The sequence below is a fragment of the Maniola hyperantus genome, chromosome 11 (genome assembly GCF_902806685.2).
Source record: "Maniola hyperantus chromosome 11, iAphHyp1.2, whole genome shotgun sequence".
NCBI classification, from domain to species: Eukaryota; Metazoa; Arthropoda; class Insecta; order Lepidoptera; family Nymphalidae; genus Maniola; species Maniola hyperantus.
Window position 1 is genome coordinate 11,902,788 of NC_048546.1, and position 18,805 is coordinate 11,921,592.

The 18,805-nt window shown below is 41.5% G+C and overlaps 1 protein-coding gene across 1 annotated transcript in view; it reads right to left on the reverse strand.

Annotated features, from left to right (window-relative positions):
• Positions 1-2,207: 2,207 nt before the first annotated feature.
• LOC117986511 (5'-3' exonuclease PLD3-like) overlaps positions 2,208-18,805 on the reverse strand; it is a 47,663-nt gene continuing 31,065 nt past the window's right edge. The window contains 10 exon segments of the mRNA XM_069501787.1: positions 2,208-2,657; positions 3,306-3,471; positions 4,416-4,555; positions 11,157-11,249; positions 11,252-11,292; positions 14,561-14,633; positions 15,553-15,676; positions 16,317-16,462; positions 16,973-17,150; positions 17,830-17,994. Of these exon segments, the coding sequence (XP_069357888.1) occupies positions 2,394-2,657; positions 3,306-3,471; positions 4,416-4,555; positions 11,157-11,249; positions 11,252-11,292; positions 14,561-14,633; positions 15,553-15,676; positions 16,317-16,462; positions 16,973-17,150; positions 17,830-17,994 (1,390 nt within the window). The 3' untranslated portion in view covers positions 2,208-2,393.

Below are 18,805 nucleotides of genomic sequence, written 5' to 3' on the forward strand. Positions count from 1 at the left end.
TGTGTATAGCTGGTCTAACACTTATTCTCTTGCCATAATTAACTGGGCATAAAAAAGAAAGATATTATGGATAGAAGTAGTCTTTATTTACATTTTTAAGATCGAATATCACGCGTATTGTCTTACATTATAGCACGCTATTGCTTTTAGAGCTTATGCTAATAATTACAAAATAATATCAAAGTACATAGATTTATAATACAGTACAGTTTCCCATATATATAAAATCATTAAGTATTAACTTTACAATATTTATGTAAGGGAAATGCTAAAAAAACAACAGACTTCCAAGAGAAATACTAGAAAGTGAAAAAGAATTTAATTTCGGAAGTCGGTTGTAAAAAACGAAAATACAAAACCAATTAGGTACATTACGCGGTAGAAAGTAATGTACCTACATCGGCCTTTAGAATGACATTTCGGCTTTGTAGAGCGTTGTCTCTGTCACTATGTGACGTTTTTTCGGTCTCAATGAGCTACGAATTCGCTATCTCCTTCTAAAGGAGAACATCTTCTAAAGGTCGATATACATTACTTTCTGTCGCGTAGGTACTGTACTATGACTTGACTTGGTACAATTTTCATAAATGTTTAATGAATTATTATCAGAGTTCTAAACCACGTACCTACCTAGGTACTTTACGATTCGTATATATTTCGTACAAAAGTAGGTATTTACACAGTTAAGTAATTAATGTTTATTAGGTGGCAGTACCAACACTAAACTAAGCGAAACTTAAAGAAGTAACGACACGACGGGTCTGACTTGAAGATTAGGCTAGTTTATCGGAGTTGGAGCGAACATAACAAATCGAAAGATCGTAAATAAGACTTCAGACTATCTAAATATTTTAATTTTCTTATAAGTGGGTGGAAAAATTACAAAAAAACTACAGATTTTATTTATTTAGTATCAAATCATAAGCATCAAATGCCTTAAAAATCTAACGATTAATTTATTATTAGAAACGTGAATAAGCCAATTTTTATAGAAACGCATGAGGGCATCACATAAGTCTACATAAAAATAATAATAAAAGACACATTTTAAGCTCAGATTTTATGGTTGTCTTTTCGTAAATACTTTTGATGTGGTTAACTAAATAAAATTTTTGGGGAGACAAAGTGTATATTTACAAAGATACTGTTAGGCCGCGATTACACCTTAAGATTCACTCACGTAAGCAGCATACGTAATTAATTGACACCAAATTTACTAAGGTACCTAAATAACACTTAAGAGTGCTTTCATTAGTAAAGTCGTAAGTTAATCATGTAGGCTACTTACGTCGAGTCAAATGTACAGGTGTGATTGCGGCCTTATTTATTAACAGGATACGCATAAAAATTATAATAGATTTTTATTCGAAGTTTAGTATAAAAAGTTACACACATGGAAACCTGTTCGACAGATCACACACGAGTCAACTTTTCAAGTTAACTAATGAATTAACTAAACGTTAATACTTTTTACAAAAATCAGTTATAAATGAGGAAGCTTTCGAGCAAAATGGTGTAATTGCACGAAATTAAATTTTACAAGAGCAAAACTGGATGAAAGGAAGAAACTTCACAAATGCCATGTTTTAGGCAATTTTTTTCGGAAATGACGAGTATTCAGTGATCGAACTCACGAACTTTAGCCTCAAGTTTAACACAGTTTTAGACTGTTTTGCTCAGAAATAAGTTCACCATTTGTATTTAGTGGGCCAAAAACGTTCAGGTTAAAAAAAGTATTTCGATCAAGTATAATCACAGTTTTGTTCGCCAGCTTCTCAAATACAGGGTGGAAGTAAAACGCTAGCAAAAACGAAGACAGTACTGATGATTTCTGAAAAAACGCGATATTTTTAAACCTGTATTTTAAAAAGCAATGTATTTATTGCAAACAAAACGCTAGAGCTCAACAAACGTTGCGTAGTTAGGTGCCGTAGCGTTAAGAGCCTGCTTCATCGCAGCGACAACTCGTTGGCGGGTGGAGCCTAAAATAGTGCTGTTTCTGTTTCTGCTCTTAATGCCGCGTCGTAGACGGGGCATTGACACCGAGTTTTGCACGCTATACATTGCGGATTTGAAAAATACTAAAATAACAAGTATAAGGCAAATGGTTATTGGTATTGGATTGTGTTTCGGTAGTATAACAATAGCGCTAAGTTTTTGCTAGCGTTCTATTTACATCCCGTAAGTATATACTGTGCCTAATTCCATTGTACACAATCTCGAAAGTAAACTAAAATGATACCGTGTTTAAATCTATTGCTATCCATTTCATAATGTCGCCTTCAGAAAAGGATAGCATTCGATTTAAACCTATCTATTTAGTTTAGAGAGAGAATCGGCCAGTGTCCTATGAAATGAAAAGTCAAGAAGTGTTACATAGTCTGTGGCGTACGCTATAACCTCCTCAACGGAACAGCGTAAGGGGAAGTCCAGTCTCTCTCGAACACCTGCTGCAGCTCCGCCCTTATGTCGTGCGTGCTGTTGAGGCCGTAGGGCTCGTACACGAAGGCGACGCCGGCCGTGTTGACGAAGTAGTCGCCGTACCAGTTGGAGGTGCCGATGTAGGCGGCCCGGTCCGTCACCATGTACTTGTTGTGGTTGACGCGAGCGAACGGGATCTTGTCCTGCTCGGGAGTCGATGGCACGATGAAACGTCTCTGGAATGAACGAATCGTTCATTAGGGGTCCGTACCCGAAGAGTGCCAACAGGAGCCTATTACTAAGCCTCCGCTGTCCGTCTGTCTGTCAGCGAGCTGTATCTCGTGACTTCACCTGTGTGGATTTAATTTATGTTTTAAATTCGATTTTTTGGATGGCGGTCTTAAAACAGCTGTTCTATTTGGCGGCTATCCATACTAATATTATAAATGCTAAAGTGTCTGTCTGTCTGCTAGCCTTTCACGGCCCATCCGTTTAACTGATTTTGACGAAATTTGATACAAAGATAGCTTGGATCCCGGGAAAGGACATACGCTATTTTTATCCCGGAAAATGATAGGGTTCCCATGGGATTTTCAAAAACCTAAATCCACGCGGACGAAGTCGCGGGCATCATCTAGTTTTGAATAGTACAGTACGCGGCCGAAAGTGAGGTACATCGGCCGCTAGAATGGTCATTTCGGCTTTGTAGTGCGATGTCTCTGACCTATATGACGTTTTGTCGGTCTCAATGACAGGGACAACGCTCTACAAATCTGGCTATCTCCTTCTAAAGGCCGATGTACATTAGTTTCGGCCGCGTACTGTAAGTAACGTTCACGATACTTTACCTCAGTAAACGTTCAAAATGAATCTCCAGTACGTACCACTTGTATGTCGAGGCGCGGATAGGAGTCCGCAAGCGCGGCCAGCGAGGCGAGGAAGTGTTCCTCCGCAGGCCGCGAGTGCTTCCACCAGCTCACCAGCAACCTCACCCGCACGCGCTCCTCGATCGCCGCGCGCCGGATCGCGTCGTCGATCTTCGGCCAGAATCTACGACACGAGAAAACCTTAAGATGTAGTCATACAGACGATACTCTTGATGCTTGTGGACGGCCAGCTTTACGGTCGTAACACTCAACGGAACGACTGATTTAACTACTGAGTACTAAACAAGATAATATATTATGTATCCGAGACATGGTCGCTAACTATGACCCTCATAAGAAAGCTCAAAGTCACTCAGCGGGCGATGGAAAGAGCTATGCTTAGATTTCTCTACGTGATCAAATCAGTAATGAAGAGATCCATAGAACCAAAGTAACCAACATAGTTTAACGGGTTCCCCTAACTGAAGTGGATATGAGTAGGCCATATAGTTTGAAAAACTGACAGACGTTGCGGACCTAAGGTGCTAGAATGGCGACCTAGCACCGGAAAGCGCAGCGTTGGGAGACATACTTTATCGTTTAAACTATCGTGAGTGATATCCATTATAAAAAAACCCGACTGGACTCATTTATGAGTAGTCGAAGTAGGTAAAGTTTGGAACCCATCCGGATTTCTTTCTTTGAGACTCTTTGAGACTCTTTGAGAGTCTCTGCTCGCGACGAATGCGCTGCGGCCCACACGGACCGCTGTGAGGGGGGCTGAGATGAGGGGAACTGAGGTGAGGTTGGAAGACTCTCTACTCGACTCTAACTGGACAGACGAACGACGAATAATGTTAGGTGCAAACAAATATATTGCAGGGCCCGGCAAACAACTTGAGCATTGACGCAATTGGCTGGCGAATGGCGGATGCACTTGATTGGTTGATTTTCTCGCCAATTTTCTCCCACAACGTTGCTTCAGATCCAAGTTGTTTGCCGGGCACTATACTGTCTTATCAATCCACTAAGTGGAGGGAAGTGGTTGAATGAGATCTGTGTGTGCCTGTTTTCGGGAAGGGATGTCCAGCAATGGAAGCAAATGACAATGATATGTGTGACACTTACTTGAGCTTGGGCGAGTACTCGAGCGTGGGCCCGTAGTCCATGACGGCGATGTAGACGAACTCCTCGGCCGCGGCGATGACGCCCACGATGGCGTCGTCGTCGGCCGTGCGCCCCGCCGGGCTCAGCGGCGGCGGCGAGCTCTGAACCAACATTCATTACGCTTTAAGGACTCCGTTCATATCTACAGACATTTTTTTTTAACAGAGCCATGTTTAATGACTGATCTTCCCCTTTCCTTTCCAACTAAGCGTCAAGCTTGTGTTAGGAGTAGGTACGACAATAGTGCAACGGGCGGGGTTTGAACCGTCGACCTTTCGGTTTTCAGTCCACTCCTTTACCCGTTGAGCTATTGAGGCTCTTAAATATTACATACGTTGGGCGTATCTCCATAGTATTTAACTTAATTTGTGGCCACGCTGCTTCCACACTACGTCGTTTTGTATATTTGCAAGTTTGTGTTTCGTTTCGGACATCAAGAATTCGGGATTTTTTTAAATATTATACCTAGACCAGCGCTTGGCTGCAATCAGACCTGGTGGCAAGTGATGATGCATTACTTCAGCGGGGAGGGGCGATGCACGCACAACAGACGGAAACGTTTAAGTGCGGAAACCGGCCCAGAATGAAGAAGAAGCTCTCTCTGAGCCTAAGATTGGGCGCGCTTGCCTAGAAGATGCCTATGATATAATAATAATATTTTGTGTATCAGCCTGTCTAAACAAGAATTGTTAATAACGAACGGTTGTTTACAAGTTACAACTAATGAACTCCTCAATGAAAATACAAATCAGTAGCTTAGTCATTAATTAATGTCCTCATTAGGGCCTACGTTATCAACTAGGATATCTAGGTACCTCAGGATATGTAGGTACCCAACTTTTACTGGTTTGATTACTATATTATTTCATAATAATTAAATTCTAGGCACTGGCACAGTGGTAAAGTTACTCCTAAAATAATCGCCGCAAAAAATGGGAATTCTCGTCTTCAGCAATCGGAGGTGTTTTATCATTGATATGTTCTGTAGTTCTGATCGCAGTGTGGTGCTTTCATCGGAAATGGCACTCCCTTCACAACTACATCAGCATCCAATCAAATCGTTATTGGCACATTGCACTTGTGTCTTATTTACTACTGCAGAAGCGCAGGACAATCTAAATGATATTATAACGACACTAACTAGCTACTTATTTCAACTGTCTCTCTGTTGGTCGCTTTGTGCGTCTTTGCTTGCGTACTTAAGACTTGTGTTAGTGTTTTACGGTGACATCTCACATGAAAAGTTGAAGGCGACTGCCTTTACGTTCGGTTCACTGCTCGTTCTTGAGGTCATCACATTGAAATCGTTACATTTCTATTGATAGCGCCGCAAGCATGGTTTGCAACAGAAGTGATGTGTACATTCGTAGTGTCTGCGGCTATTCTATCCACTATTTGTGCGAGTGATCCGAGCTGTGTGGCCATGCGGCAAACAGAGGTTCCGTCACGGAAGAGTAAAAAGTGTAATCTCACTGATCGGTGTTGCGATACTATCTGATATTATTATGTCTGTAGTGGTACAAACTCATGATGATAAAACTTTTAACTGGTCAACTGCTATGGATCTGCGATGGTTGCAGTGTATTTGTGATTTCAGATTAATTCCACACACAATTGTTGTGCTCTTTAACAGAGCCTCGCAGGATTATTGGAAGAAACGTAGAGCTCGACGTATACCGAATAACGTTATTTGACTTTTTGGAAAGGCGTGTAATTTTGTGTGTGTAAGGGAGAACGCAGACTTGCACAGTGGGAAGGTCGGTGGCCTTTTGTTATTACAACTCAAGTCAGGTGTGTGTCCTTCTCTTTGCAGGTTTGCGTTCTCCCAAAGACGTAATGGGTCTAACTGTGCATGTAAGCACTGTAACAAGTTTTTCCCATCCATTTTTTTTTTAAAGAATATTAGCCATATTAAATGACTAATATTCCCCTTTCCTCTCCAATTAAGCGTCAGGCTTGTGCTAGGAGAAGGTACGACCAATAGTGCAACGGGCGGGGTTTAAACCGTCGACCTTTCGGTTTTCAGTCCACTCATATACCGGTTGAGCTATTGAGGCTCTCATTTAATTAAAATCACTTAATAGGAGTAGCTCTATTGCGTTTTGTTTTTTTTAATGCCACTCCAATTCCTTCGATGTTCAGTGTTTGAATTTCGCATATTGGCTACTATTGCTTAAACGATTGTTTATCTGTTTATCATTCCTAAGCAGCTAGGCTTCCATCGAGGCGCTCGTAGCCTCGGGGTCAGCTCGCGAAGGGAAACATTTGGAGTATTCATACTTTCGTAAAGAGCATTTTTGCCCACAGTGTGCACAGTCAACGATCATCAACTATTAATATTTATCTTTTATTGACACAAAATCACACATCGATTATACGTTTATTGGGCGAGAAAATAGTGGATAGCTAGTCGCTTTCTTGTAGGCGGTGCAGTGGGGCAATTGTCTAAGAAGCGAACGAGTGTCTTAGATTGTAACCGTTAGTGTACCCATTAAAAAAGCGCCTTGTCATCGCATTTCTTTGGCCACGCTGCTTTCTGCACACACGTCGCTTTATATGTTTTTAAGATTGTGTTTCGTTTATCTAAAAATCAAAAATTCAGGATATTTTGTGTATCTGCGCGTCAAAACAAGAAGTCTCTGGTGTTAATAACGCACGATTGCGTTTTCCCTTTACGACTGTTGAGCTCTAAAATAAAAATACTAATCAGTAGGTTAGTTATTAATTAATATCGTCATTAGGACCTACGGTATCAATTCGACCTCAGGATAATTATATGAGTACTTTTACTGGATGGTTATTATATTTATAATTAAATTCAAGCCGCCCGCACTGGTAGTAAAGTTACACACTCCTATAATCGCGCAAAAAATGAAACCGGAATATATTTCTTCAGCAATAGGAGGTGTTTGTCGTTGATATGTTCTATAGTGCTAATTGTAGTGTGGTGCTTACATCCGAAATGGCAATCCCTTCACAACTACATCAGCATCAATCAAATTGTAATTGGCACATTACACTTGTGTTTATTTACTGTTCAAGCAACCTATTTTAACTATTTTATAATGGTACTAACTATCTACTTATTGCAACTGTCTTTTTGTTGGTCGCTTTGTGCGTCTTTGTTTGCGTACTTAAGACTTGTGTTAGTTTTTTACGGCGACATCTCGCATGAAAAGTTGAAGGCGACTGCCCTTTACGTTCGGCACACTGCTTGTTCTTGAGGTCATTTTTGAAGTAGTTCCATTTATATTTGAAGGCGTAGAGAGGTTTAATATAACGATGATGACGTATATATAATAGTTTCTACGGCTATTCTATTAATATTTGTGCCAAGTAATCAGAGCAGTGTTGCCCATGCGGCAAGCAGAGCTTCCGTCACGGAAAAGTAAAATGTGTAATCGCACTGATCGGTGTTGCGATACTATCTGATACTATTAGGGCCTTAATGTTAATATCATGATTATAGAGTTTTAACTTCGGGAAGAGCTAAGTATGTGCTATGGTTGCAGTATCTTTGTGATTTTAGATTAATCCCGCACACAATGTTGTGCTCTTTAACAGAGCCTCGCAGGATTATTGGAAGAAACGTAGAGCTCGACCGTATACCGAATAACGTTTTTTGACTTTTTGGAAATGCGTGTAGTTTCTGTGTGTAAGGGGGAACGCAGCCTTGCAGAGTGGGAAGATCGCCGGCCCTTTTGTATTACAACTGAAACTCACCTTTATTTCCTTCTCTTTGCAGGTTTGCGTTCTCCCAAAGACGTAATGGGTCTAACTGTGCATGTAAGCACTGTAACAAATTTTTCCCATCCATTGATTAAATATATACTTAGGAGTAGCTCTATTGCGTTTTGTTTTTTTTAAATGCCACTCCACTTCCTTCGATGTTCAGTGTTTGAATTTCGCATATTGGCTACTATTGCCTGAACGATTGTTTCTTGTTTAGCATTCTAAGCAGTTAGGCTTTCATCGCGGTGCTTGTAGCCTCGGGGTCAGCTCGGGAACGGAAACATTTGGAGTATTTCATACTTTCGTAAAGAGCGTTTTTGCCGACAGTGTGCACAGTCAGCGATCGACTATAATATTTATCTCTTTTATGACACGAAATAACACATGATTTATACGTTTCTTGAGCGAGAAAATAGTGGTTAGCTAGTCGCTTTTCTTGTCGGCGGTGGGGGCAATGTCTAAGAAGCGAGCGAGAGATTGTAACCGTTTAATGTACCAATTAAAAAAAAGCGCCTTGTTATCGCATGTCTTTGGCCACGCTGCTTTCTGCCACCGCGTCACTTTATATGTTTGCAAGCTTGTGTTTCGTTTATAAGGAAATCAAGAATCAGGATATTTTGTGTATCGGCGCGTCAAACAGGAATTCTCTGGCGTTTTCCCTTTACGACTGTTGAGCTCTAAAATAAAAATACTAATCAGTAGGTTAGTTATTAGTTAATATCGTCATTAGGACCTACGGTATCAATTCGAGCTCAGGATAATTATATGAGTACTTTTATTGGATGGTTATTATATTTTATAATTAAATTCAAGCCGCACGCACTGGTAGTAAAGTTACACACTCCTATAATCGCGCAAAAAATGAAACCGGAATTCATTTCTTCAGCAATAGGAGGTGTTTTGTCGTTGATATGTTCTGTAGTTCTAATTGTAGTGTGGTGCTTACATCCGAAATGGCAATCCCTTCACAACTACATCAGCATCAATCAAATTGTAATTGGCACATTGCACTTGTGTCTGTTTACTGCGCATGCGCAGGCCTATCCTAACCATTTTATAACGATACTAACTCGTACTTATTCCAACTGTCTCTCTGTTGGTCGCTTGTGTGCGTCTTTGTTTGCGTACTTAAGACTTGTGTTAGTTTTTTACGGCGACATCTCGCATGAAAAGTTGAAGGCGACTGCCTTTACGTTCGGCACACTGCTTGTTCTTGAGGTAATTTTTGAAGTAGTTCCATTATATTTAAAGGCGCCATAGTGGAGATTAATATAACGATGACGTATATATTAATAGTTTCTACGGCTATTCTATTACTATTTGTGCAAGTAATCAGAGCTGTGTTGCCATGCGGCAAGCAGAGCTTCCGTCACGGAAGAGTAAAATGTGTAATCGCACTGATCGGTGTTGCGATACTATCTGATATTATTAGGGCTTTAATGTTAATATTCATGATTATAGAATTTTTGACTTCGGGAAGAGCTAAGTATGTGCTATGGTTGCAGTATCTTTGTGATTTTAGATTAATCCCGCACACAATTGTTGTGCTCTTTAACAGAGCCTCGCAGGGTTATTGGAAGACACGTAGAGGTCGACGAGTGCCCAATAACGTTATTTGACTTTTTGGAAAGGCGTATAATTTTCTGTGTAAGGAGGAATGCAGACTTGCAGAGTGGAAGATCGGCGGCCTTTTATTATTACAACTGAAACACAGGCTTTATTCCTTTAACGGTTTTGCAGGTCTGTGTTCTCCCAAACTGTGTAAGCACTAACAAATTTTTGACATCTATTGATTAAATACCTACTTAGGAGTAGCTATATGTAAATTTGTTTTTTTTAATACCAATCTTCAATGTTTTTTCAAATGGAAGATCTTTCAGGTCGGAAGCCCTTTGTCAACAACTGAATCTGTTTTATTTAACTTTAACCTCTGCAGGTTGGCGTTCCCCTAACGTAACAACTGTAACACATTTCTGCGATTCATTTAGTAAAATCCTATTTCATAAATTGGAGGAGAGAATTCATAAAATTGTTTTTCTTGCGGCCACTCCAATTTCTTGTATGTTCAGTTTGCATGACGATTTAACGGATTGAGAACGCCCATGCTCCGTGCTGAGCTTGTGGGCCACGGACGCCGTGTCTAGGTCCAGTACACAGTGTAACTCACGGTAGATATAGGCGCCGTAGCTGGAGAGGTTGACCGGGTGTTCCATGTCGATGTCCGTGCTGAGCTCTGAGGGGCCACGACGCCGCGTCTAGGTCCAGTACACAGTGTAAACTCACGGTGATATAGGCGCCGTAGTGGAGAGGTTGACCGGGTTGTTCCATTGTCGATGTCCGTGCTGAGCTCTGCGGGCCACGACGCCGCGTCTAGGTCCAGTACACAGTGTAACTCACGGTGATATAGGCGCCGTAGCTGGAGAGGTTGACCGGGTGTTCCATGTCGATGTCCGTGCTGAGCTCTGCGGGCCACGACGCCGTGTCTAGGTCCAGTACACAGTGTAACTCACGGTGATATAGGCGCCGTAGCTGGAGAGGTTGACCGGGTGTTCCATGTCGATGTCCGTGCTGAGCTCTGCGGGCCACGACGCCGCGTCTAGGTCCAGTACACAGTGTAACTCACGGTGATATAGGCGCCGTAGCTGGAGAGGTTGACCGGGTGTTCCATGTCGATGTCCGTTGCTGAGCTCTGCGGGCCACGACGCCGCGTCTAGGTCCAGTTACACACAGTGTAACTCACGGTGATATAGGCGCCGTAGCTGGAGAGGTTGACCGGGTGTTCCATGTCGATGTCCGTGCTGAGCTCTGCGGGCCACGACGCCGTGTCTAGGTCCAGTACACAGTGTAACTCAACGGTGATATAGGCGCCGTAGCTGGAGAGGTTGACCGGGGTGTTCCATGTCGATGTCCGTTGCTGAGCTCTGCGGGCCACGCCGCCGCGTCTAGGTCCAGTACACCAGTGTAACTCACGGTGATATAGGCGCCGTAGCTGGAGAGGTTGACCGGGTGTTCCATGTCGATGTCCGTGCTGAGCTCTGTGGGCCACGACGCCGGAACCGCATCCCGCCTGCGCCTAAGCTCCAGTACACCCTGCGCAGGAAAACATCTCATTTTAAATTTATCATCACTCATCATCACCATCAGACTGTTGACGTCCAATGTTTGACACAGGCATTCCCTAAAGAGCGCCCACCACACCCGGTCTTCAGCTTCTTCATCCAGCCACCTGCCGCCAGCCTCTTTATATCGTCAGTCCATCGTGCTGGAGGGCATCCCACACTACGCTTGCTTAAACGCGGTCTCCAGCTCCAACAGCCATCGACTCTACGGACAGGCATGACTTGGTCCACTACCACTTCAGGCTTGCTTGCGTTTTAAATTCAAATATCAGTAATTTCCAATGCTCTTGTGACTCTTACGATAACTCAAGACTCTACCATCGGTTCAGAAACAAATTCTGCTAAGAGCCACAAAACAGCTACCTATCTAACTCAGCTGAGCTATTTGGAAATAATATTTAAAGCGGACACATTTATTACATTAAATCGTAATGTAATAAATGTCGCTAAATCGTTGACTTTAGGATTGGGTTAGAACAGATTATGTGAGAGATAAACTCTGTCTCGTTTTAACTAGACTTGGGTAACGATTAAGCGACTCTTGAGTACGACTGTAAGATTTAAATAACCCTAATTATGTAAGTATACGCTGTTAATTACTTCTTCAAATAAACAAAATTAAATAAATTTACATGACATATTCGTAAGAGACCTCGGAGCTCCCAATACGCGCTGAGGGTGGCTACCGTGTGTGGCTACCGAGGGGGATTTCAGTAGGTAAAATCCTAAATAACGAAAATTCGGCCTGGGCAGCATTCGGGAAGCTTAGAAAAGCTCACCCCTCATCGGGTGATGAAAAGAGCTAGGCTTCGAGTTTCTTATATATCAAAATATTATCAATAAAAAATGAGGAGATCCATAGGCTCCTATGGATCTCCCTCATTAGTCCCACCAGAGTAACCGACATGACATCCACGGGTTACGAAGCTGAAGTGGCAATGGGCAAATGTTAGAAAAACCGACAGATGGGTCTCAAGGTGCTAGAATGGCGATCTCGCCAACGGAAACGACCCGCAGCATTCAGGCTGCGCAAGAGCGTGGCGTGTGCAAGTCCCTACAAGCTACCTAGTCTATCAGTGTTACACAAAAAATATATAGTGCGAAATACATCTCATCAGTATTTACTACAGTACCTTAGCTATAGTAAGTGTAGCAATGATAACTACAGCGAAATAACGGAAGTAATTTGTTATTATGCGACCCCGTTTGCTGGTACCAGTCTGTACCATTTTCAAAGTTTTACGATAAAGTGTTTCCTTACAACGTTTACTCACGAGTTTCTGTATTTCTATCAAAACTTATTTAATTGTCATATTTTTATGAAATGGAGACTTTTTTTGCTAAAAGTTTATCTGTAGTACAGTAAACTTTTGTTTAATAAAATGAGATAATCAATTGGAGATATCGCCTTCTTCTGGAATTTCGTGACCACCCACTAAAAACTTATCTTTTGACGGACTGGGTTAAGTAAAGTACGCGACAGGTTGAGATAGCAATCGTGGTGGAGACGCCCCGCACTAACACGGCGCAGGATAGGGCGAGTGTCCGGGGCGTCGTGTGTCCGTCCGTCCCCCGCCTCATACCCCGATTGCCATCTCCACCTGTCGCGAATTACAGGTACAGTGGTACTGATTCTGAGCACAACCTAATTTTAGAGTATTCGCATCCTCTTTTGACTAATGTAATATGAAAAGGACAGACGCAGTTTGACAGTTTTAAATTTAATTTTTAGATGGTAAAACCCGCGATTTTAGCGCACAGTCGCGAGCCTACTGTTTTAATTTGTGCACTAAAATTTAAAGTCTTTAAATGTAAGTTCATGTTCTGTCCCTTTTTAGCATTGTTAAAAAGGATTCAGATACTCTAAATTTAGTTTAGAGTAAGACAACGGAATCGGTTTGCCACTATCCCTACTATAACATCGGAATTACGTTGATTTGCCGCATGCTTATGGAGAATGTCAAAACACGATGAGATCGACCCTAAACATTCTGTACAAAACAATCACGTAGATTGCAGCAATGAAAACAATCAACAAAATAAATAGTTATTATAGCGATAAAAACCTTGTATTTACTTTGTCATTGGCCATTGCTATACAAGGACGGCGTCATATTTGTTATTTTTAGCGCTCCACATGCGATCATTTAGCGTGCATTTCACAATTTATTCACATGCCATATTTATCAACAGGCTAGAGTTGTCTACTACTGTACAGTCATCATCATCATCATCATCGTCAACCGATAGAGGTTCACTGCTGGACATAGATCTCTTGTAAGGACTTCCACACGCCAAGGTCTTGCGCCGCCTAAATCCAGCGGCTCCCTGCGACTCGTCTGATGTCGTTCTTCCACCTAGTGGCGGGTCTTCCAACACTGCGCCTACCGGTGCGAGGTCGCCATTTCAGCACCTTGGGACCCCAACTGTACTAAGCGGCCGAAAGTAATGTACATCAACCTTTAGAAGGAGATAGCAAATTTGTAGAGCCCTGTTTCTGAGACCGACAAAAGGTCATATAGGTATGAGTGACAGAGACATCGCTCTACAAAGTTGGAATGTCATTCTAAAGGCCCATGTACATTACTTTCTGCCACGTACTGTAGGTATCGTAATATCAGCCTCACACAGTAAAGGCTCTTTTTACTAGTCTACTAGCGACTGCCCGCAGGTTCGCTCTCGTGGGAGTTTCGAAAAATATGGTCGTATTCCCTGTTTACAATATAAAGGGAATATCTGTGCAAAATTTCAGCTTTCTAGGTCCAAGGGTTAGGGCTGGGCGTTGGGAGTCAGGACTTTTCATTTCATTTGTATTGTCTTGCGACATGAATTTTAAAAATCACCAGCTTACGAATGCGTTCCTAATTGACCAATGATAATAGATCTCTGTGCAAGCTTTATGGTGTGCATTAGAAAATTATAAAAAAGAATGCATTCCCATAAATTTCAACCGAACAACGATCTGAATGCGTTGAAAATAATATCCAGAAACAACGAGACCTTTGTATACCTAGTCTGTGACAGGTCGAAATGGCAATCGGGGTATGAGGCGGGGGGACGCCTCGCACACCCACACGTCAACCGCGCTCGCCCGCACCGGGTTTGCGCGGGGGCTGTGCATGTGTGCGGGGCGTTCCCTCTCCGATTGCCATCTCGACCTGTCACAGACTAGGTATACAAAGGTCTCGTTGTGGTAGAGGAACCAAATATTTTTTGTCATTATAAATACAAATATCAACTATTAGGTTTAAAAACTCACATCAAATATTTTCCCCAAATCGGTCGCAAGACAGGAACAGTTGTAGGCGACTATACCCAACTCCTTGACCTGCAAACAGATTTAAAATTCAAGTTGTTATTACGGTTTGGCATTAGAACGGCTATTCTGAATAAAAGCCGTCAAACTAGGCACATCGTCTGTTGTTTTTGTCTGAATGCCCGACAAAAACGAAGTCTCTACGGATTTTTCGTGACAGTAAGTTTGACCGGATTGAACTAGACCAGATCGGTTCGTCCGGTGCAGTCCAAACCGGTCTGGTGCTATTCGTTTCGATCCGATTCGGTCCGATGCGGTTGATTCAATCAAACAAAGAAGTCGTGTGTCTTGGGCAAGTTAAGTGTCATCAAGGGATACGCCACTGTATGTATATAAATAAATAAATAAATAAATAAACGTTGATTTCAGACCATTCATAGATCCATAGATTGTTAGTATGTTAGTTACAGTTTTTTCCTTAAATGGTAAGTTAGTATTTTTAGTTCATTAGTGGGTAGGTACAATTAATTTTATTTTACTGACCCAATAGCTACCGCCACACAGTGGTGTAGTATGGGACAGTCAGGCCTGGCAGCAATTACCTTTAGGATGCCGTTGTCGCTGAATGTCTCGGGCCACATGATCAATTAGTGAGCCCAGCCTGGTATCGCTTTTTTTTAGTTTCCTTAAAAGATTACAAATTACAGAAATCTTCTCGAAGAAACGCGTAAGCCACGCAATTTACCCGGCGCTTTAGACCTTCTGAAGTGAGGTTTTCACTCGTATCATGATTTCATTGTCGATTCGGGGTACCAAGGTGCCATGGGCTGCGTATAGTGCGCCTCTTACCCATTCCTATTCTTAGTAGCTTGTCGCTTAACTTGTTTAACTTTTCTTCAAGGCAAACCGGACTGTAGTACATGGACATCGATGCGGCTTAGCTAATCCAAAACCGCGTGCGATTAATTGCCGAGCGTTCTAGGGCTAGTACCTGTGTGAGCGACCTCCAGTCCATGTTGGCACTGCCGATGTAGAAGTGCGTGCGGTCCACCAGCCAGAACTTGGTGTGTAACACGCCGCCACCCAGCAGCTTCGAGAAGTTGAGGCTGCGGACCCTGAGCGAGCGAACACCACAACTGTGACTTTTTAGTCGTATTACAAAAGCTAACCAGTTAAACTATCGACTCGAAAAGAAGAAGAAGAGAAAAATTAAATACCTACCTATTAGTAATACTAATAAAAAATCCAGTAAGTGCGAGTCGGTCTCGCGCACCGAGAGATCTGCAGCTTTGAAAGATATGTGTAGTTATTTGATGCGGAAATTATCTCCAACTACAAATGTAACTGTAAAATGTAAGTTTGTAAATATTTTTTGTGCAACTTTTATTTGTGTATTTTACAAAGTAACAATTTTCAGATTTTTTTTCCTTTATTTGTGCCTTTCATTATCCTAAGCCAACGAGAAGGACCCTTCAGTTTTGATTTATTTGCGAGTGTCAAATATGGGTTCTATCAGTCTATAGATATAGGTAATTCATGTTTTTGTTTGTTTGTATGTGGTGTTTTAGAGAATAGACGCGTTGGCGATTTTAATGATTCATACAACAATAGATTTGTCTCAATCTAATGAGTGCTAAGATTTAATCGATGGATTATGGCTGGGCAGGTGTCAATTGTGTCATTGAATAGGTTTTCTAAATTAAAGTTAGGTTCCCTGACAAAGTAGAAATAAGATTAGGTAATTCGCTTTAAAACACATATTTACCCTGGGCAGCCTTTTTCTTAATTAAATATTCAGTATCTACGTTAGGATAGGACTTTGAAGGCCAGTTTTGAGCAATTTTCAAATTTATTTTTCTCTTCGTTCCAGCTGCAAGTAAGGCTTGGAATACTTGCTCACCCTGCAAACAAATTATTCAGTAGGTATGGGTAAAAGCAGATGTTACAAAGATGTCTATATCCATCGCGAGGTGCAAGCTATCACTTTTCTTTAATAGAGATAGCGAGCAGACGAGCAGGTGGGTTACCTGATGTTAAGTGATTACCGCCCATGAACATTTGCAGCACCAAAGGAACTGCCGATGCGTGGCCGGCTTTTCAGGAATTTGTTGGTCCGCCCCTTGAGTAGCCCCATATTGTATGAATCTCTAGATGATGCCTGCAACTTCGCCCATGTGGACTTAGGTTTTTGGAAATCCAATGGGAATTCTTGGATTTTCCGGGACTAAACGTAGCGTATGTCCTTCCGCTCCGCACGCATGCAAGCTTTTTCTATACTTTTCGTCTAAATCATTTAAATGGATTGGCCGTGAAAGCTAACAGACACACTTTCACATTTATAACAGTATGAGTTATATGTAGCAACTACACCAAGAAACAAGGAAAAAATATACAGAGCAATTAGTACTTACGTCTACAGAAGAGTTATAAGGATATATTTCGTTAAACCTAAGTGTCCAATAGAAAGAGGCGATTTCTATTGAAGATTGAGCTTCGTCTATCAAATCTAACCAAGCGTTTTTGGTCCGTGTGTGCGTTGTATTGGGAGGATACATGTGGCCCTCCGGAATACTTTCCACTAACGATAACCTGAAAAAAAAATTATACTATTTACTATGCTCAAGTATTAGAGGCGCCGGGATGACCTAACTAGGTCTAACTGGTAATGTGGGCACAGCTTTAAAAAATAAACGTTTTCTCTTTCTTTCTTTTGAATCACGCGTGTGTGTATGTGTGATCCGAATGACCCGGTTTAAGCATTGAACTATATTAGTACCTATAGAAGTGCCATTTCAAACCTTCTGTCACAACTATGCAATGTTTGGCTGGTCCAGAAGTGGCACTGACACCACAAGTAGTATCAGTACTATCACTATTATAATATTGTGATTATCAAGGTGGCATTTACTAGTGTCAAAGTTTCTGGCCCAAGGCCAACCTTTGAAAACCTATTCAGTTCACGATTCGCTAACAGCGAATATTTTTTAAAAGTTATGTTGAGATTTATGACCAATGATAGTCAATTCGTTCAATTTCAGCATTTGCCAGAAACCTTAGGTTTTTTGGCCGAAGCCCAATATTTGGCCAAAGTGTTTTTTTGTCCAAAGGTGGCCGAAGATGTAGTCCCGTCTGCGCAATGCAAGTTGACGTGAGCAGCAGTGACCAGCACCGGCACAATGTTAGGCTGGTCCAGCAGTGGCACCAACACCACTAATATTATCAGCACTATTACTATAGGTACTGGAACACTACTAAGGTGGGCACTCACCTACATTCGTCTGAGCAATGCAAGTTGACGTGAGCAGCAGTGGGCAGCACCTGCACAATGTTGGGCTGGTCCAGAAGTGGCACCAACACCACTAGTACTATCAGAACTATTACTATCGATACTGGTATGCATGACGGTCGACACCATATGCTTCGCTTCTTCCTTCTACACAAAAAAATTTAGTTACTAAGATAATTTCATATTGAAATTTTAATTTATCATTTTACTAGGAGACTGGAATTGTTTAAAACTGTTCTGGAGCTAGTCTGGAGTACATTTTATTTTTACATAATATAGATGTCAGATGTCAGTCTGTATTGTCATAGGGAATTTATTATTTAAAATACTTATTTTAAGTTATTCAGAAAGTTAAGTTGAGAAAGATAAGACCAATAGTAGCAGAGGAACAATTTATTTATCTCTATATATAAAAATGAATCGCTGAATGTGTTGCTGATCGCAAATCTCGAGAACAGCTGAACCGATTTCGCTAATTCTTTTTTCATAATATTCCTTGAAGTACGGGGATGGTTCTTACGGAGAAAAATTTAAAAAAATTCCTGAAAAAGAATTTACTGTTAGGCGGTACGAAGTTCGCCGGGGCAGCTAGTTTTATATAATTAGAACTATTAACAGCATAAAATAATTTAAGCCATAGATATTGAAATGAGTTATAAATCTCGATTCTGAAATGAAAAAAAAATAGAAGAAAAATAACTTAGCATAACTTGTCCACTTTCAATACTTACTGTAAAAAAAAATAAGAGTAGTGGCAATTCAGGAATTCATAATTTTAAATAATATTCTCTGGTCTGGTCTGGTGGAAGGCTACGGCCGTGACTAGTTACCACCCTACCAGTAAAGCCATACTGCCAAGCCATTTAGCGTTCCGACACATTGCCGTGTAGAAACCATGTACAAGAAGTTTAATAAAAAACTTCCATACCCTTGCCAGTTAGTTCGCTTCCATAGACGA